Source organism: Coturnix japonica, chromosome 1, assembly GCF_054131305.1.
Source record: "Coturnix japonica strain WE chromosome 1, WE-NBRP24, whole genome shotgun sequence".
Lineage (NCBI taxonomy): Eukaryota > Metazoa > Chordata > Aves > Galliformes > Phasianidae > Coturnix > Coturnix japonica.
The window spans coordinates 19,962,113-19,984,025 of NC_140663.1; the positions used below are offsets into that span (position 1 = coordinate 19,962,113).

At 39.2% G+C, this 21,913-nt stretch overlaps 1 protein-coding gene across 12 annotated transcripts in view; it reads left to right on the forward strand.

Annotated features, from left to right (window-relative positions):
• Window positions 1–21,913, forward strand: part of CADPS2 (calcium dependent secretion activator 2) — a 278,795-nt gene that overhangs the window by 130,708 nt on the left and 126,174 nt on the right. For all 12 annotated transcript variants that reach the window (XR_014937439.1, XM_085523891.1, XM_085524029.1 and 9 more), the window contains exon 7: window positions 11,323–11,434. Coding sequence is in view for 11 of the 12 variants with exons in the window: in XM_085523891.1 (XP_085380017.1) it covers window positions 11,323–11,434 (112 nt within the window). In the remaining variant the exon portion in view is untranslated. The remainder of the gene's footprint in view (window positions 1–11,322; window positions 11,435–21,913) is intronic.

Consider the following 21,913-nt stretch of genomic DNA (forward strand, 5'->3'; position numbering starts at 1 on the left):
TCACTGCTTAATGAACATGATATATTTGTTTCCAGTCTGATTCCCACCTGATCCACAGCAAATGTGATTAATATATTGCAGGCAGGCATAACGTTGCACTAAAGCATCTCTGGATGTGTGATCCAGCTTCAAACTGGAAAGCGTTTAGCTGTGAGTAGTACGGTGTTGAGCCAAAGCAAATTAAGCACTGCTTAGAAGAAAAATGCATTGGATCAGGCCAAGCATCATATGAACATAGCTGTGAGGTCTCTGGCTGGGTCAGAGTGAAGGCAAAGACAGCTTACATCTGCCTGCAACACATCACATAGCAGCATGGATGTCTGTCAAAAGAAGGCCGGGAAACGTTACCTCACATTCTGCCTCAAATTGTGTTCACCTCCTGCAGTTTTCTGATAGAGTGGAGGTGAAATTTGAAATTTAGTGATCTTCGCACATCTAATCTCTGGAAAACTGATTTACTGAAAATTGTTACTGGGTAATTGTGTGGAAGAAAAGTTCCTTGGGATTTCTGTCAGCTTTGGCATTATTAAAATGTCCCATTTTACATTTGCAAAATGTGCCGTTCTTCTGTCCTCGTCTGGAGTGACTTTACAAAAATCTGCTTAGATGGATGGAAATAATTTCTAAGTATTTCACCAGATGCAGTGTTCAAACTGGGACAGATCTGATGTTTTTTATTCAGTTTTGATTTTGTTGTTTTGGGTGAAGAGACAGGTTAAGGAAGAGGATATTGGAAAAAAGAAGCTTTGAAGATCTTACTTTTGATCCCTATTCAGTTTAAGAATACTTTGTGTATCTCAAATCTTTGTGCCAGTTTCTCATCCCAGTGTGAGCAGGCTCTTCTTTCCTGTCAGTGTGCCACTATGCTCATGGATTCTTGGGCATGAGGATGTCAAGATCCCCAGTACTTTAAGAATACAGAAAAGTCCACTGGGCAGATGTTGTCACAGATGAATGACGCACAGGAGAGAAGCAGCAATATGTTTTATTGGTATAAGAGTGATTTTGCAAGGCTTGGTGGTTAAATAAGTCGATGGTTAAACAGGATGCAATGGCCAGGTATACTCAGTATGCTGCATAAAGGACAGGATCACACAGACTTGTCAAGACTCTCCTGCTGAGTCCTGAGGTTCAGAGCAGATTCCCTTGCTTTTTAGATTCCTCAGAACAGTGTGGGTTCAGCTGAATTCAGTATTAGTTTCAGACTTGGTCAACAGTTTATGCCTAAAGCATTATGTGCACAATCAATCTAAGATGCAACTTACCACAGTTTCTGCATAATGTTAGTCTCTTACCAAGGATATGTCATGGATAAGGAATCTCTCAGCCTCAAGGAACGACCTTGAGAGGTGTTCCTATTCCTGGCATGTAGCCCACTGCAGTGGGCTCTGGGCTGACCCCTGTTCATGGAGTAAAATTATTGACTCAAAGTTCTACCTGCACATCAGCTGTATTTTGTTTGGAGCATGCTCAGTTAGCCCCTGGTTATTGTGTTGTCTTCCCAGAGTCCAGCTTGAGTCAGATGCAGCCATTGCTACCACACTGGTGCTATTGCTTGAGCAGGGTTAGCGGTGAGTGGTCAGGTTGCAGAGTAGGGAGTACACTGTTACAGATGAAGAAAGAAAATGTGTAGGTCTTGAAACAACTGAATAAGTACTTAGCATATAAAGTGTGATTCTCCAGGTTAGTGTGCCTGCTTGAAAGCAATGCCAGCAGATTGAGAGTAGGAGTAGCTCAGAAACAGAGGCAGAGTAATGTGGACAGCTGATAAGAACAGTAGGTGTCAGAAAAAAGGAGCTTCAGAATAAAAGAGAAGTGGTAGAATGCCAGATGGAATACTGAAATTCTCTGATTTGATTCCTGGGTGTTCCCTGATAGACTGTGCAGACTCAGATAAGTCAGTCTATTTTGTGATGTGCTTTCCCACATCCTTAGGCTGAGATGACAATATCTATCGACTTCATCAAAGTGCTGACAGTGCATCAACATTTGTACAACATTTGGAAGCTTTAAAGTGCCACACTAATACTGAAGAGCATTTAAAAATAGGCTTTGCAACTTTTAACGGATTGTGTGACGTTATTTAACGGATTTTTGTGACGGATTCTTTTCATTCTGTTTCAAAACAAAACATATACATATAGAAACTATGAGATCATAAATGGGCATGTTTTGCTTTTATACCTGTTACCAGTCTCTGGCTGGGTTTTAAAGTCAGTGGGAGACAAGAGTTAATGCCTCTCATTAATTCTTCACAGAAATATACACCAGTGGTTCCCAACACCCAGAAGCGTGCCTGTCTTGTTGCACACCCTTAAAAATCTCCATCCTGACTTGTCTTGATTGCCTGCACTGAAAGTGAGATGGAAAAGCAATACTGCGTAATAATTTGCTCATAATTTCATGCTTGTTTGAAAATACTTGTCATAATAGCATTCTGTAGATAGTGTTAGAATGTACTGCTTCCATTTTTTCAATGTAGAAGATGTTTTCAATGATGCTTTTATGAGGGCTGCACTGAATGTAATGCCTCCTCCTTTATGATGTTGGCCTACAGTGTCAAAGGCAGATGTTCATTGTATGGCAGTAAAGATGTAACCTTCTCATCACTATTCCATTACGTGTTTTTGCTGTGTGACAGATGGCTGCAGAGGGGCAGTCTTGGTGTCTGATATGGAATTGCATAAGAGGCAAAGGTGTGTCATTGAATTCCTCCATGTGGAAAAAATGACACCCATTGTCATTCATCAGTACTTGCTGAATGTCGATGGAGACCAAGCAGTGGATGTGAGCACAGTGAGGTGTTGGGTGATGCATTTCAGAGTTGTGACAGCAATGTGAAAGATGAGCTGTGTTCTGGATGGCTGTGTACAGATGTGATAGCATGACATGAAGATCATCTTGATCAGGTCATCCGCACAAATTGGCAGATTATAACCAGGTAACTGTGTATGGAGTGGAATATCAGCTTCAGTGCACTGGTGGCAGTGCTGGAATATTGAAAATTATGTGTGAGGTGATCCCACAAGTACTCACAGAGAAAAAATATAGTATGCAAGTTTGTCTGGACCTATTGGACCAATATGAGACTGAAGATGACAGTTTCCTGGACTGAATTATCACCAGTGATGTGATGTCACCACTATGAGCTGGAGTTGAAACGGCAGTCCATGGCATGTCTACATGTGACTTTCCCATCAAAGAAAAAGTTCAAGACATGGCCCTCAGCAGGTAAAGTGATGTGCACTGTCTTTTGGGATAGGGAAGGGACAATCCTTTCAGATTTCCTGGAACCCAGATATACTATTAACTCTGGCTGCTGCATCATGATGCGGACCAAGCTGAAGGCTCAGCTTGGCCAGAATTAGGCCCCATACTGGTTTACAGACTGTTGAACACATTGCCTGTCTTGGCTGGACAGTCCTACCACACCCACCATACAGTCCAATTTGTTGCCTTCTAACTTCCATCTGTTTGGACCCATGAAAGAAGAACTGCATGGACAACATTTCCCTAGCATTGATACAGGTGTAGAAACTGTGAAATTGTGGGCCATGTTTATTGATGCAGATTTTTAACCAGCACAGCACACAGTCTCCTTTTCAATGCTGGTGAAAATGTGTAGCTACTGGTGATAACTGTGTTGAATAACAATGTTTTGTAACAGAGAGTTTGCTCCATCAAACAGTGTTATTACACTCTTTGTTTCTGTTCTAATTTCCACAGAAATAAATAGGAGGTGTTACTTTTAGAGCAACTTATGTACATTGTTGTTTGTTATGTATACAGCTCCTCTCTGTTTTTCTTTTCTGTTATTTTTTCTGTTATAAATTATTTTTTTCAGATATTATTGATATTCTGTGTTTAAAAAGAAATACGGGATTGTGTCTAACTTGCTACTCGCTCTCTGATAAATTGTTAGTAATTCTGAGCTCTGTTAATTCCCTTATTTTAAACAGTTATTATTTTTACCAAAAGCAAGCTGTGAAAAAAAAATCCCAGATGATGAGATTATTTCTTATTCACGTTGCTCTGGTTATGTAAAGGAGCTTTGCTGTACCACAAAAACAAGGTTTCCTACTCTTGCCTAGATGAGGACCAGATCTGGTGCTTTCAGCTCTTCAAAGCCGAGTTCTGGGAAGAGTTGAGTGTTTTGTAACAGATCAGCTTAAAAGCCTTTAATTTTTCTGCTGAATTCTTAGATAAAGAACCGTTCAGACTGTCAGTGGCTGCACAAGATGGTGCCTAGACAGTGCATTCAGGAATTGAATTACGGGCTTCTTAGAACATTGTGTGCAGGTACAGGATTTTATGTACTCAACTTTTCTCTATGGGAAGCGGTGAATAGACAGACGTCTTGGTCTGGGTTTCTAAAAGGCTGGGTGCTCACTTAATAGTTCCCAGGATAGAGAGGTAAAAGGTTGAAAAGCAGAGAAATACAACTGAGGTACTGCAGATTACACCTGCACATCTCAGGGCAAAAGGTTATTGAAGCCTTTCATGAACTTCTGTCACATCAGAGGAAAGGGATTTTAGCTGCTCACTGGGAGGCAATGGTTTCCCAGCAATGCTTGGTCTACCTGTTGATAGCAACAGCATCCACCTTACCTGACCATATGGATACCAGAAGGTGAATTTTGGTTGTGGTGGCTGCTGCTGGGGGGATGATGAAGGAGGAAGCATGGTATTTCAGGTTTTAGAAAGACTAAGTAGCAATTGCTACTAGAAGGAACAAGAAAGCTCTGTCCACTGTGGGGTTAGGATGGTAAAGGTTGGACTTGGATACTAGACACATTAAAGTTGGACTGTTTTTCTAGTGTAGGCATATACACAGAAATACCACAGACATGGAGGGTTTTTGTTTGTTTGTTTGTTTTAAAAAGAAAAATAAAAACAGAGAAACTTAAGTGTAAGTTTCACTTCTTTAGGTGAAATCAATGATGATACCTAAAGGCAATCACATTACTTGCCATCCTTGGACCTAAATATCTAAATGTTCTGAGTTTCTCCTTCCTTCTGCCATCTCTCCAGAACAATTAATGTTTCTTATATCAATGTTTTGTAGTTTTAGGAAGGTTTTGATGTAAACTTCAGAGTTAAAGCTATTGCAGCACTGCAGCATTAGTTCCCCTTCACTAGATGACGGACATAAGAGCCTTAAGGGGATGTAACACTATTTCTGTAGCAGCAATCAAAAAAACAATGAATCTGTAGTTCTCAATGAGATTTCTCCATGAAATTGTGGCATCGTAGCAGTACAGGGAAGAGCAAAGACAAGACATGGAAAAGATGAGATGAGACTGGTTATGAATATCTGAGATACTTGACAAAGCCCGTGGTTTAGTTTCTGAAGCACAAGGTTCGTTTTTGCCTGTACTTTAAAAAGACATTATGATTTGTTTAGAACCTGCTTAATGCATTTTGGCTGCAATTTAATGTACTGGCTCTGATGCTGGAAATTATTCTCTTTGCACTTTCATCAAAATAAATGAGTAGTTTTCAAGTAGAGAAATAATAAAAGGTAGATTTTTTTTCCTTTCCCAAGAAGAATATTTGCAATCTGAACAGTGTCATAACCATTATAGAATGGTAAAAATAGACAAACTCTTCTCCTTTTGGTTTCAAATGTGAACTCCAAATCCCGCTGATTTAAGGGAGAATACATATATAAATATACAATAAAATAATTATGTTGCAAATAAGAAATATTCATGGCTGTATTGAATCCTTGGTGCTTTATAGTAAGATTCTGTCATTTGTATATTAATATTTCAAAGTTCTTTTCCATAAATTCCATGAAAGGGAGAACGTGGAATGTTTGTATTATATTCTAAGATGTGCAAAAGAGAAATAAACATGTCATGGAGTTATATGAGACAGCTTTTAAAGCTGTGATTTCTATTGTAGCATCCTGGCAACAGTCACTGCCAAACAGATAGGTGTTTCTGTGCTAACAGAAAAAGAAATGTGTACAATATTCAAGGTATCTTGTACTGCTGGCACAGCTGCTGGCTTACTCTCTCACATCTTTTCTCTCTCTCTGCAGTTATATGTGCAGTTATAGATGCAGTTATGTGTGTAGTGGTAGCTGATAATGTACAGCACTTTATGAATTCCACATTCATCTGAATAAGAGAATATCACTCATTTTTTTTAATATATTATTTTTAATACTTTCTAACAACAAGAAATTTGTCCAACCTGGACATGTGAATTGTAGATGTGTAGATGATAGAAAGATCAATGCTGCCAGACATGGCAGAGAGGTGCTGAAGTCTTTTTCCCCCTGTTCTCTTTCCAGACCTTTCAGCCCACTTCTTTACTCTGAAGTACACATTTCTAACCTGAAGATTGTGGTTACCTATTTCTCTACCCTCTCCCAGCAATACAGAAGCAACTAAGACAGTATAGATTGTGGAAAAAAGTGGGATGTGGGCATGTTAGGAGGACCAGGACATAGTATTTCCAGACCAGCTTCAAGATAAGCCCAGATAAGTTGTACCAAATATTCCTTGCCCTGTGGAGCACTGTGCTGCTCACAGACCATCTCTGATGGGCTGTCATGTGCATTCCAACTCAGTAGCACGTCCCCTCTGCAGACATGGAATAAGAAAACTCTTCAAGGAAACCTCACAAAGTGATATGATGAAGGATGATCAAATCTTTCAAGGTAGATTTATGCAGTATATTTAAACCATGAATCAAAGCTGAATAGGAATCATGAGGGAGACATCAATACGCTCCTTTTCATTTCATTAATGCTGAGGAATTCCTCAGCGGTTGTTGAGGAAAGTCAGATCCTGACGGTGCAAAATTCTTTAGACTTGATATTTTGCTGGAGATAAAATGTTCCATGTTTGCAAAAACAACATTTCTGGATGTTCACTTAGAATAATAAATTTTATAACATTCATTCCAATGTAAGACTGGAGATTTAAGATCTCATAAAGAAAAGTTTTGACTAACAGATTAGAATGGAAAAGCTGAGAGAGAAACTTCTTGTTGTTCCCAGGGTAAAGAATGTGCTCTGAAATGAAGTAGAAAAATAAATTTCCTTAGAGTTGGTTCTGTGACACAATGATGTATCTTCATCTGATATAAACATCAGCCCTTTGCTGGCAGTGGGGTTATCCCTTTTGCAGTGAAGGGAAATGAACTTTGGCTCTGTCACCAGCTGTGTTATCTGCACCGTGTACCTCAGAAACCAGTGATGAAAAAAATGTGACATGCTTAAAGGTGATCAAACAATTCCATTTTGTGCAGTAAGGAGAATAAGAAGGTGAAACCAGGCAAATGATGAATACAACAGAAATTAATGTAACCAAACCTGAGCCAGAAGAGTTTTTTTAGCTCTACAATCAATGGGTGATTTACATATGGCGCAGCTGGCAATGCAGTGGAAGACATTGCAGCATTTAATGTGAAACTTAATGTATCTTCTGGATACTTTTCTAGCAAGAATTAAAAAACAAAATAAAGTCAGTAATGGGAATGGTTTGAAATGAATGTGAATAGTGAATGAATGCTTGTGTGGTTTTGAGAAACACTTTGAGCTTCCCGTATAGTCACACTGAGTAGTTCACATCTGCAAAAATCATTGGACAAACATTCGTAACTTGTCAGCTTCTCTGAATCTGTAAAAGTGGCTCATTTGCTGCTATCAGTATTTATTGACATCAGGTAGTAAAAGCCCGTTCTTGTTTTTTTGCTCTTTCTCCCACAGTTCAGTATCTGCATAAGAGAGCAAAGCTGAAATCAGTATTCTGCAAGATAATGTGTCTCAAATGGTATCAGAATGGTGTGCTTGATTTCCATATTCTGTTTTTACAGAAAGCCAAGTTGGAACCTCCAGGCTCACCTTCTTCTCTGTATGAAAGGTATAGGTCAGCTGTAGAATTTGCTTTCTTACAGCAAATGTTTTACAGCCATTGCCAATGAAAATTAAAATACATAGAAAAGTATCTCTTCTACATCCTGTGCTCCAAGTCCATGGGGCACATTGCTGGCTCTTACTTTTAAAAAAAATTAAAGTTGTTCAGTTAAACAGCTGAAATTATTTAGTCTTACAAATATTGCTGTGTCTTTCTCAAGGAAAATATCAGGCTGCAACCCTTGCATTAAAAGAAAAATTACATATTTGCCTGCCTGTACTGAGCAGCTGAGCTTTTAAAGGAAATGTTCCGTGACAGCAACTCCAACGAAATGAAGCAGAAGTGAGAGCAGGAAATGTTAACATTTCAGTCATTATTAAGTAATGCATTTAATGGAAGACAAATGTGTTTTGGAAGAAAAAAAGTGTTGATTTTTTGAGAAACCCAGTGGTTATAATGATAATGTGCCCCGGTGGCGCAAGTGGTAGGAATGCCGCTTTGCAACACCGGAGGCCCTGGGTTCAAATCCCCCCTGTGGCACAAGTGGTAGAAGTGCCGCTCTGCTACACAGGAGGCTCGAATCCCGGGGGGTTGGACTCAATGATCTCTAAGGTCCCTTCCAACCCGCACGAGACTATGATACTATGACTATGATACTATGATATTAGCACATAGAATCTATAAACTGAAATAAGAACCTCTAGTAATAGTGATCAGGATTTGCATCATACTGATTACTGTTTGGATGTGGATTCTCTGAGCAATTAGGTATCCTCCTAGTCTATTTTTCACAATTAAATTTAACAGCTCCTTTACAAGTATGAAGTTATGGAATAAATAACCAAAAGTATGGAAAAAATTGACAGAATTTTAAAGTACCAGAGTAAATCATTTTTTATCAGTTTTACTGATAAACTGTTTCTTTGGACTATTGAATCTCTTACATCCTTGCTTATTCTTGGGAGCATCAGAGTAAAATAAATACGCTATTTTTTCTATTGGGGGTTCTTTCTTTCAACATCTTTCAACATACAGTTGGACTGGATGATCTTTTAGGTCTTTTCCAGCCTTGGTGATTCTATGATTCTATCTGATTTCAAATAGTTTGAAGAAAGATACCTATGCAAAGCTCCAAAGAAACAAGGCTTGGGTAGTAGTAATTCACAATCATAAGGGAGACGATCTGTGAGCTTTGTACATGTTTGCTTTGATATTAGCAGTTGTAAATTAAAAAAGAAAGTACTGTAGCCATAAGGCTAAATAATACAGTCTTGGGTTTGCCTTTTCCAACATAATGTAGTTGCTTAAATGCTAGCTCTTGAGGTATGCTGCTGAACTGGGACCATCTGCTTTACTGGGCAGTTCATTTCCAAAGGCATGGAAATAAGAGGCTGTGAGACATAGCTGAAGTCCTGATCAGAAAGGAGCATAGGATTAGTGCATGGAACATTTCCACCATGAACACTAAGCATTATGAATTGATCCAGACTGCTGCTTTTCAGCCAAGGTATTTAATTCCCTGCTGTAGATGGAAAAAGGTGTGTGAAAGATGTCAGTCAAGGACAGTAATCGTATCTGATATTAAAGGTGGTGATTCTTCTGATTTGTTTACTTCCATCTGTGAGTTAATACTAGCACTCACAATACACATACACACAATACTACTCTCTTTGTAGAGAAGTTCTTGTGTGGGGTTTTATTATTATTATTATTGCTTATTTGTTGGGTTCTAATAGGAAAACATTTGTCTTCAATTATTTGGGTGGTCCTGTCTGTGGTAGTGTGGGCGGATCCAGGGAGTTCCAGGGAAAATGTATCCTGGCTCCCATGTTCTTGAGAGTGCATCAACAATGTGCTTAGATGGTGTTTGAGGTTGCAAGGGAGTATTATTATTATTCCTGGACAGTGGGCTCCTGTGGGAGACTCATCTTCTGTGAGGTTACTTTCTCTGTGCAAATCTCATTTCTGTATTGTGACAAAACATAACCCCTGGAACTGCCTTGGGGAAGAGCAGCAGTGCTGGGCATTACCTGTCCTGCCAGTGCAACATCTATCGTTAGACCACAAAACAAGTTTTCTCCCTCTGAGGAAGGTAATTTCTTTTCAGAGTCCCTGTTTCAATTTTTCAATTAGAACTTTGGCTGAGAGTAAGGCTCTGTTCACCATGAACACAGGGAGCAAACATCTATCTAGTCCAGGCAAAGCAAGGAGGACAGAACAGAGTGAGAGATTTGGTTAATTTTCAGTGGACCTCACCTTTGCTGTTCAGCCACCTGTAGGACTTGATTATGCAGAACCACCACTTTCATGAGAATATTTTATTTCTGTTACGTCTTACTTTCTAGATTTCATCTTCAAATTTGTAACTTTTGTTAGTTGAAATTTTCTTTTAACTTTTAGATCCCTTTCATGGAGGTATATTAATTTATGTTCATTTTCCAGGAATGGAGAGTCCAAATGAATTATCCTTTAAAGTAAAACATTGTTTTTTGTAAATGATGTCCTGTAAGATTTTAACTTGTGTGATCTATATCCTTTTAAAGAGTATACTTGTGCACTCTCCTGTTTTCTTTATTACTTCAGTTTCTGATGATCTCAGTAAGTTAAGTAGTAGGAAACAAAAGGAGAGTATCTGGAGTTGAACTTGTTGCATTTTGTTCGTACCTGCTAACATGGTCAGAATTACTGTATTCAGTGATTACCTTGCAGCTCTGTAGGAGAATGAATTGCTTTGTCAGAGGAAGTTGCAATCTAATTCATAAGCCTTTCTGGTTTTTGTACCACTGGCACAGAGTAAAACCAACTGAGATAAGGTTCCCAACAATAAGTTTGTCTGCCTAATTAAGCTTCTGCAAAGCCCTGTGGCAGCAATTATCTCGCAGTTGTAGCTGCTCTGATAAATAACAGTTTATCCAACAATTTTCCAAGATTTGCATTTGTGTTTACATTTCTTTCCCCCTTCAATTCTGTACTAAAGTACAACATCACATGAAGTGTTAGGTTTTCCTATGTTCAAATCTCTTATTTTCTGCGTAGTCTATTTACCTGAAATCAAGCATGTATGTGGGTGGGTTTCTTTTTTGAAGATGAAAACCTGATACTTTTCTGGATAAGTTAGTTTTTCTTATGCACAGTGCTGAACATAATATAGTTATCAGGAAAACTTCTATTGCTCACTTACTTGGTTGGTTTCCCCTGTGAGCATTCAGTTTCTGTTCCTTGGGTGAGTTTTGGATTAAAAAATTCACAGCTGGTCTTTGATATATGTCATACAGAAAAATTGATGCATCTTATTACAAAGAAGAACCTATTCTGTGTAAATATTTATTCCTAGATGCTTAAGAAACTACAGTCTAGCAGTGCATTAATGTGCGTTCTGCTTGAAAGATTAGTCCTTTCCCTAAAACATTTCCTCTGCCCTGTTTAAATTCTGTCCTTTTACTTATTGTAGGTGGGGAACTCAAGGAGATTTCACCACCACTCATCCTCGTCCTGTTGTCAAAGTAAAACTCTTTACAGAAAGCACTGGGGTTCTGGCACTTGAAGATAAAGAACTCGGAAGAGTGAGTATTATTGTAGAAATGTGATATTTGTGAGAAACTATGTGTAGAAATGTGAATATTGGTAAAAACATATGATAAAACAATACAAGGTATTCAGTATAGCATTTGTTCTGCTTTTCCAGTTAATCGTGATTATTCTCAGTCTTCAAAACTTGGTATATTGACCTGGATTACTCCTCAGAAATTTGTATTGTGGATTCATTGTGCTTTTCTTTGCCTTAAAATCTCTTTATTTTGAAAATTCCTCAACTACCTGAACTGCTTTAGCTATTCTGACTAAGAATGAAGAGAGGAGAGGGAGATCTGGCATTTATCAAGTATATAAAACAGCTGGGGAAGGGAAACGAGGTCTTAACTGGTGGAAGGATGTAGGGGGAGGAATGGTGGAGGTAATGTTGGACTAAAATAAGAGTTCTCACTCTTGTAATGTTTCAGCTTCCCTTTTCCCATTTTCCTTATTTTGACAGGATCATTTATCCTTATTAGACCAAAATCAGGTGTTGCAGGGCACAATGTATCATATAGAGAGGAGGATGGAATGAATGAGCTAGAGACCACCAATCTCTCTCCCATTCTTCTAAAATTCTCCCCTCTGACACATGGGGACGGCTCATGTTTTAACACTCAATTTTGCATTCAGAGTCATGGCTTGTTCTCATTTAAGCAAAGAAGGCATGTTAGGAAGAACAGAGCTCTTTCCCCTTGGTGTCTTTGTACCGCAGACAGATGCGTAAGAATCCGTGCTCCTATTTTCTTTCATATTTCTATACACATTTTGAGGTCAAGGCTGTATCTTCAGTATTACCTTTTCTTGCTTCCTCTCATGTCTTTTTGGGAGACCTCCAATGTTACTTGGTGAAGGAGCAGCTGAGCAGATCAGGATCAGTGATACTTGGATTGATAGCGGGGAGTAGATACTGAAAGGGAGGGCTGCGGGCTCTGCGTAGTGTTGTTAACCATAGAGAAGTCCCTTTTTTGCCCCTGCCTGTTCAGTCTTTTCAAAGAAGCAAAAGAAAAGTCAGTGCAAAGGTGAAGAATAGAATATGTGGCCACTGGGAACTGTGGCCAGTGTAATCATTGTTAAGGAGTAGAAGAGAAGCAGCATTAACAGGATAAAAGAACTAAGAAGATCCACAAGTAAAAACTGGATGCTGTAGCTCTGCAATGTTAAATAATCAAAGTTCAGGTAAAGGCTTTGCTCTGCTTTATCAGACTGCAGCTAATTGGAGCTTCTGAAACAGGAGGTTCAAAAGGTTTTAAATGATTTTAAAGAATTGAAATGTTTCAAATATGAAGTAGTGAATATAGCTTTCACCTTAACTGTATCCTATAGCTCCAAATTATTTGTTGTTTGTTTGTTTGTTTGTTTGTTTTTTTCATCTGCCTCTTCTTTCTTCCCACTCCTGCTTCTCTTCTGACATACCTGTATTTGCCAGCTGTTCAAAGTGTTTTAATGAAGGTCCTAATTCTTCTTTCTTGGTAGGACTGACAAAGGGAAAGAGAGTTAAAAAAAATAGGTTATGGTGAGAGGTTCACCTCCCTGCTTTTGGAGTCTGATCCAATATTCCTGGTCATACAGAAAGACATACAAATGGTGAGGGAGAAAAGAGTGATCTGTTTCTGTTGCTGATTCTTCTGCTCCTGTTCTTCAGCACTACATCTGCCTGCTTTTAGCAGGTGCTGTGAGGTTTGGCTGTTTGTACCAGTATTACACAATTTAGATAAATGATTTTTGGTTCTTTTTATCATTTTTCACAAAGGACAAGGGGTCAGTACCCTCCATTCTCCTGCATTAAAGTTTGCTCTGAGACTGGGGAAAGCAAACAAGTACTTGAGGGATACTTAGATACCAATTTTACATTTTGTAATCAGTTCCCAATTTATGGAAAATGTTCAGCGTCCATACCTTCTAGAATACTTTATTCACCTTTACAGTACAGTAGAGACACTGTTGTACATCAGCATGCTGCTGTGCTCTAGAGGGTAAAAGAGGCTGTGTGCTCATGCTTACATAGCTTACAGACGTTAAGTGGTGAAGTCTTACTTTCTCCTTTCAGTTATGTATACACTTTTCCTTATATACATCTGCAGCTTTGCCAGAGTACTCTGGCTGGCTCTGCCAGTCAGAAAGAGGCAAACCTCCCACTGTGACCACATCATATAATCACAAAATGGTTTGGGCCTCAAAGCCCACTCAGTTCCAACCCTGTGCCGTGGGCAGGGCTGCCATCCCCAGCCCAGGATGCCCAGGGCCCCATCCAGCCTGGCCTTGAGTGCCTGTAGGGATGGAGCATCCATCATGTGTCTGGGCAACCTGTTGCAGTGCTTCACCACCCTCACTGCAAAATACTTTTTCCTTATATTTAAATTCAGGCAGCCTTTAAAAAGATTTCAGATCCCTTTTTGTAAGCACAGTTTTGTAATAAAGTTTGTCAGCTTCATGGCTGGTCTGTGCACTATGGGGACTTCACTGGAGTACAGGTAGGTTAGTTCTGCTCAGAAAAATCCCAGAGATTCTTTCACTGGCATATTTTCTGTGCTAAAAAGTTCAAATGAAACTTGCCATTCCCGAGGTAGGCTTGCTGTGGACATTAATTCTCATTTCTCAAGTACTTTCTTCAAAGCATGTGTCTTGACCTGATACTGCTTTTCTGCAGTATTGAAGTTTGCGTTCCCCACACCCTGCAGTGATTGTTGAAGGTTTGGTTCTGTTTAATCTATAACTAGAAATAGAAAGTGGCATCGAAGTACATGATTTGAATTTTAAGCCTCCATCAGGTACAAAGGGTTTGTTCTGGCACCAAGAGACTGGCTTTTTGTGCAAATAAATCTCAGGTGTGAAATGTGGAGCCAGTGATGGATTTTCCCAGAACTGCAGAAGAGGTGTTTTCCCCTTGCTCTGCTCCAAGTGATGGCTGTCTGTCACACTCATTAACTTCAGTGTAGACCCTGATCTCAGCATGATAGATCCTCAGTTTGAGAAGGCACTGCTGATTTCCAGAGGCAGGTTTTAGTGTGAAAGGGAAGCAGGCTTCTTCTTTTAGTGAAAAGGGGAGACCATACTTACAGCTTTATTCTCAGAAAGAGTATAAAATATAGACATGCAGAATATAAAAACTAGAGGCTACTTGACACCTGCTACTGAATTTGCCAGATAAGCACTGAGTGAGAGAAGAGTGTTGTTACCTGTGTTTCACATCTCCTTTCAAGGCATTTCAGATGTGCTTAATGAACAGGAGGTAGTTCTTGTCTAACACTGACACTGACACTGACATTGCTCTCTTCTTCTGAAAAATGAAGTAAATCCATTTGTGAGCGCCAAGAGATGACTTTCCTTGTTAAGGGATGTTTTTCTTGCTCCCTGCTGACTGCTTTGAGTGTCTTTAAATAAAAAGTAAAACTTCAGTCTTTGTTCCACAGAAACTGGAGGCTGGCTACCAAAGCACAGTTTTCTGTTAACACAAAAAAATGGGGAAATATGCTGGATGGGAAAGGAAAAGATGTTATTTGGATCTGAGTTTGGCAGAACATGAGCTTCTGCGGTCTCAGTCTTTGTGACTGTACATATCTCAGCATCCAAGGAAAACTGAATTTAACTGCTAGAAATGAGACAGACTGTCTCTTGTGCTAAGTTTGTTCTAATCAGGTAATGTTCAGAAATCTATCAGGTATCTTTGAATTGTGTGTCCCAGTGCTCTGTCTGCTTCAGAAATTATGTATATGTATACAAAAGGCAGAAAGAATAGAAATGTTTGCATTTGTATGTGCAAAAGATGAAGAAGTGCGAAGAAGCACAGTTTGGTGTAAATACTTCTGAAGAATCAGGCTGGTGGCTGATAAAACAGGGATCTGACATCACTTTTCCTTGTTCAGTACTTTGTGTATGAAGATGTTCAAACCCAGTAATTCAAAGTGACAGCCATTGTGCTTGCTTAGCACACATGTGAACGCAATGTGAGAACAGCAGGTGGTGTTTGATTACTGGCACTTCTTGAATATAAGAATATTTCAATCTCCTTGCTCTGAGTATTCAATTAAAAGCAAACGACTGTCTCCCAACTGGCTTGTCACAGCCAGCTGCAGCCAGCAATAATCAGCTTTGCAGCATGTTTGTTTTTGTGGTTGTTGTTGTTGTTGTTTTGTCGGTGCTGTTCTTCTTGAATTGATTTGAAGACATTTTGAAATAGCGCCCATACTTGCATGACTGCCTGGTTTCTGAACACTGGCTGCACTGGGCATTTTGTTTATCCTCTGCACTATATCCGAATGGCCTCAGAATAGAGATGATTCTATACTATGAATACATTAATTTAAAGCCTGACATCATGGGAACATGTTTCTCCATCACTTTTACAAATGACAGGTTTTGCAGGTTTTTCTTTAAGTCTGGAAAATGGCAACTGATTACTTCCCCCACCACTTTTTCTAGCACTGCATTATGTCTGGCTCCGTGTTGTCATTCCTATGCTAACAGTGGCTTTCATGGAATCCCAGAATCATTTGCATTGGAAGGAACCTTTAAAGGTCATCTGTTCCATCTCCTCCTACACATGGGAATTACTAGGTCACAGCCTGAACCATGGTTGAGCACCAAGTGAGAAAGCGTGGCTAACACAAGGAGCTCAAATGCAAGCAGTGCACCTGAGTGACCAAAAAGGATGGACCTGGGCTCCACCCCTCCTTATCCTCATTTAAGGTTTAGCATCTGAGGGAGTAAAATCTCTCTTCAGAGATGGTGTTCTTTTTAAGACATTACTAGTCTTTGGAAAGGGTGAACTACTTTCTATGTTGCTTTCTAAACTAAGTCTTCATGACTATATTTATAAGCATGTTTCTGTCCTAGTAGAAGGTGTTACTGCCTCTTTTTGTTGCTCTGTCCTCCTGCAATGAACGGGAATGCCTACAACAAAATCAGGGAGCTCAGAGCATGGCTCAGCCTGACCTTAAATGTCTCCAGAGATGAGGCTTCCACCATATCTCTGAGCAACCTCTTCCACTGCCTCACCATCTATTTAAAAAAAAACATCTTCTTTACGCCTAATCTAAGTCTTACTTCTAGTTTGAAACTATTTCCCCTTGTCCCATCACAACATACTCTCCTAAATAGTCTGTCCTCTTCCTTTTTTCTTCCCCCTTTAGGTACTGGCAGGCTGCTAGCAGGCTGAACAGACCCAACTCCCACAGCCTGGCCTCATAGAGGAGCTGTTCTGTCTCTGGAATCCCTTTTTTTCATTAGCTCCCTGAGGCTGTGTTTTGTCAGAGATTCTTAAGGTTTTTCCTTAATTCAGATATGCTCTCTCTTAGTTTTTGGAGAACAGGTTGTTTGAGAAAGACTTTAAGACAATGAACATCTGTTCAGGTAAACATTCAGATGGTACCAGTTGGTATCTGTTGGATGCATGAATTGAAAAGTCTTCCCAGTTCTTTCTCAACGCCAGTATTTTAGATGGCTGTTTCACTGTACACCTGTTCTGGTTTTGTTTTATTTTTCTTTCTTTTTAACCACCTGTTACCTGAAGCATTATTTGAGTGCTTCAGCTGTAATGCAATTGTAGCTGGAAAGCAAGAGGTTGCTCAGTAGATGAGATCATGGAGGTGGAGTAAAATCCCTGTATATACTATACACCCTTAGTGACTGAGCTGTCATTAACCCTTAATTTGCAAGGAGATTCACTTTTAAGAGAGCCAACTCCTTTTTCCACTTCTGTCTTGGACCTTTCCTGGAGCTGATTGTTCTTGGTTGTTGTGGTGGCACTGAGCGACAGCTTGGCACTCAGAAGCATAAAGAACTTGAACAGTATGCTGTGTTTGGTAGCCTGCTGCTGGGGTGCTCTGAGGAACTTCACTTCTATTCACACTGACAGCATCTTCTTTGCTGACATCACCCTGTATGTGGGCAGGTGTCTGATGTAGCTCAGAACAGCTCCAAACTTTCAAGTTGCGAGGAAAGGTGACTTGAGAATAGTCAGCATGCTCTGTCAAAAGCAGGGAGGTGTCCCCTATACAAGGGTAGGGCCAGAGCTGCACAAACAGCATAACTGCAGGGCATCTAAACTGCTATTAGTGATCTATTCCCTGCCCCAAATAAGCTTCATTAACTTTTGTCCCGCAGCATACTTTCAAGTCAGCAAGAATCAGTGTGTTTAACAAAGAAACTTTCCTGTTATCTTTGCTCTGACAATGACTGGCAGCACAGATTTTCATGTGCCAAATAATATTGATTATTTCATAACATAAAATTTGCCTGTCCTCCCTGCTCCCACTGCCATCAGTTATCTTTTCAAATCACTGCATTTTAAATCACAAAAGAAAAAACCTTCCATAGAATCAATTATCAGTCCTATTGCGTGATGGAAGGAGCTTCAACAAATACAGTTGAGGGAGAATATCGTGGTATTGTGGAGAGTTATTATTTTACATTGTTTTAAATAAGCACAAATTGATGCAGAAGAGAAGTCTGGCTTGTTATGAAGAGGCTTTTCCTGGGCTGTACCTTTATTTTCTTTAAGGCTATGTAGTTTGAACTGCATTGAAGGGGAGAGAAGGATTTTCTTGGTTCTTGTAATAGCATGTCAACTGTCACCTGCCTGTCAGCCAGGGCATTAAGGATCATCTGCAGCTCTTCACTTGCATCTTTTTTTCTGCTTGTGATGGGGAGCCAAAGCTCAGCATGGCCTGCTCAGACTTCCTGCAGTTCCCAAGGCCTTATACCCAAGCATGTCTCAAAGTGTGTCCTAAATCACCAAGGCTTGTAAAATCTTTCCCAGATTTTTCAGTGCTTGGGTTATAAAAGCAGGTAACTGCAGCACTTGTGTGCAACTTCTGAATAGCAGAGAGCAAGAGAGGGTAGGAGAAGCCAGGTAACAAATTGGCTGAGTGAGAATTCAGTTGTGAGTGTGGGATGGAAAGAATAGAGAAATTATTTTGATTCTCTTGATTTCTTTCAAGTGTGCTTCCAGCCTGCTGCTCAACTTGTCTCTGAGCTTGTTGGTCCCCTCTGGAGGCTGCATGATGTTCTGGCAGCATGACAGCTGTGGCCAGGGATAGTTAGCTTGAGAGCTTTATCTTAACCATGGAAATACTGATGCTTCTGTGTAGCGCGTTTGACTCTGAACCTTCTGCATGTTTTTGTGCTATGAGAAAGCAAGGCTGCCACAAGTTCAGCCTGTTCCATCTTCCAGGACATTTTGAGCAAATAGCCCGTTCCCTGAAATCTTTTTTTTTTTTTTTTTTTTTTTTTTTTTGAAGAGAAAATGATCAACTTGCCAAAGATAGAGTTAGGAGTTGCTCAGCTGGATTGACTGTTGGCTCAGGTGAACATCAAATGGCTCTTTTTATTGTCATCCAGCTGGGACTTACACAGCTGAATCACAATAAATGTTGACTAGGGAAGTCATAAAGTGATATTAGCTCAGTATCCTCCAGGTGCATCTGAGAAATGCTGTGTCAATCATTCACAATCCAGAACCATTTTTGTTTTGAGGACTTCACCTTGCACAAGTATGCAGGTGTGCTGCTCTGTAACACTGAAGATTTATGTATTTATTTTACATCTGAATGAGGAGAAGCATGAAGAGGATATGAACTTGCTGCTTTTTCAGTACCAAACTGTCGCTGAGTACCCTTAATGATCACGAGAAGATTGAATTAAATTATTTACCTCAACATGTGTTAATTTGGCTTAAATCACCCAAAACAATGTAATGTAAAACAGCTGTGCTTGGTGTGCAGTACTCAAGTATAATGTGTCATTCATTACCTAATGCAGAGTACCCATTAGGCTACTTACTGTAAAGAAGTGTTGTTACTATGTGTATGATATACACAATTCATAGTTCTCTGTGTTGCTGCTGAGTAATCTACTGCGGTGATATTCACAGATACAGGAACAATAGGGTAAACGTTCTACAAATGTTTTAGAAGCATTAGGTGTAGTGAAAAAATATTCTATAGGTGAGTACATTTATTTTCCAGAGAATGAAGAGTTGGTACTATTTAATTTAAGCATATGCCTAGAACTGTACCTGTAAATTTATAATCTGTTTAATGGTGCTGAAAGGAAATCTGGGACAAGTAGCCTAGGAAGTTTCTGGGCAGTGGAAATGATATTGTATTGCAGTGTGTCCTCAAGAGGAAAATGTTTTAGATCCAAATTTCAGCATTTTTTGTTTTCTTATCAAGTAAAATCTGCTTGTTGCTTTGGTTTCGGTGGCTTCAGCTTTTGTCACCTGATGGTCCAATGCACAGTGGTTAGGAGTGCCCTTACAGGCTTAAGGTTATTCTGAAGATAATTAATGCCTGTAGAATGCTGTATGTGTGTACTTGTGCATAATGACAAAGATGTCTGAAGTTCTTGAGATACAGTTTGTACATTCTAGTCTTTTTAGTTCTTATACTTTGCCATTCTTTCTAGTTTTAAATAATAACACAGACACAATACAGTGCATGTCCAAGTACTCTGCCAGATATTCATTGCAAGAGGCTTGAAAACAAAGCTCAAAAATACTAGTTAAAAAAAAAAAAAAATCAGAGAAGGAATTGTCAGTACTGAAGTTATGAATTAGTTATACACTTGTCAGCGTATATTTTCTTCAGCATTGTCGAAAATCAAGAAGTTGACAGGAGAAAGATGCAGTTTGAGATGCACGAGCAGTAATAAGCTGTTAGAGGACAGTGACTGCAGTCTGTAGAGAGGAAAATAAAATCACAACAGCACCTGTGGACCTGTATGAATGCCAAGTGATTAAATGCAAGGAATGAGGAATAATTCTGTTTATATAGTCTTGCATTTAAAGAGGTGGACCAACTAAAAGTTGTTTCTGTTTGAGATTTCAGAACTCAAAGGTTGCTATGCTTACAATGCTTTTCAAGGGAGAGCTTTTACACAGGAGGAAAATGAAAGTGCTTCTTGGGAAAGAGGAAGTAAGCACTTATAAATAGCGCTTACCATGCAATTGCAGAAAGACAAAACAAATTACCCTTCTGATTTATGACAACTGGAATATACTGTTTTTTCTACTATGTCTTTAACAGGCACAGAGCTCAATAGTTCTGAGAGGTTATTTCTCCCAGTGATGTTACAGAGGTTGCACACATGGTTAGGGCTGATGCGTAACACTTTTCTGCTTTGCCAGCACTCTGATACTAATGGGATGCAGGAACATGTTTCTGTAAAATGCTAACATGGGAAGCTGAAGGCCTTTAGTTTACATCACCCTTCATGTGATTAAATCTGTTGTAACATTTTTAGCTTAGTAGTATCCACTAGATTTATGCTTGCTTGAAGATTCTTACCCAAGTCTTTCATTTGGCTTTCCTTGTAACAAAGAGGGGAATATGTGTCTTGTGTCATAGGTATAAAGGACAATAACTGCCATGTATAAGAAATTAATTTGGTGATTAACTTTATGATTAATTTTAGTTTCAAATAAATAAAAGATGTGAAGAATATTGCTTTTAAGAGAAATGATAGTTCAGAACTCACCGAGTATCATGAAACTCTCCCAAGGAGCATGTTTAGGTGGTTTTAGAGACTAAATTGACTTTAAAATAGTGTTCATAATAAGGATGAAGGGAAATTTTACTTCAGCAGCATTTAACCGCTAGTTGTGTAACTGTGGTTATGAATTAAATTAAGTGGTAATATTTAATAGTACTGGTTACAGATGGATAAGCTTTCTCGATGGCAGATTAATATTCAACTGTTTGTGACTGATAGTGGTCTAAAACTAATGTTTAATTACTGAAATTATCAATTCATTTAAACATTTTAGTTAAGTATTTAAAATGCGTGTTTGTGGTGGTTTTTTTTATGCCCATCTCTATCAATTTAACAAAATGGTTGTGTCATGTATTGATGTGAACTGAATGTGTTTTCTTTTATTTATTACATTCCATTTGCAGCTTTGGAATTAATCTCTGATTTCTGTGTTTTTTACTGCAGCTGCCTTTTTTAATGCTACTGATTCCAACTGAAGTTAGTAAGAAGCAGCATGTTGTGGTTATATTCACTCAAACAGTGTCACTGCTGTTGCACAGTGCTATATAGCATGTTGTTGCAGTGGCATGTTTCCAGTAGGGTACTGAGTAATGTGGAAGTTGGGCTCTTGTTTAACTATACAGAGTGGTGATGTGCTGGAACAGGCTGCCCAGATTGGCTGTGGATGCTCCATTCCTTGAGATGTTCAAGGCCAGGTTGGATAGGACCCTGGGCAGCCTGGTTGAGTACCAGATCTGGAGGTTGATGGCCCTGTCTGTGGCAGGATGGTTGGAACTTCATGATTCTTAGTGTCCCTTCCAACCCAAGCCATTCTATGATTCTCAGATGTCACTTGTTGTTCTTTGTTTAAAACTGTTAATTCAGAATGAACTTGTGGAGGAATTTTATTTTTTTTCAAGTCATAACATGAACATTTCTAATTGTAATAAATGGGAGCATTCATTTTGGAAATTCATCTGTTAGTGTGATCAAATGTTTTA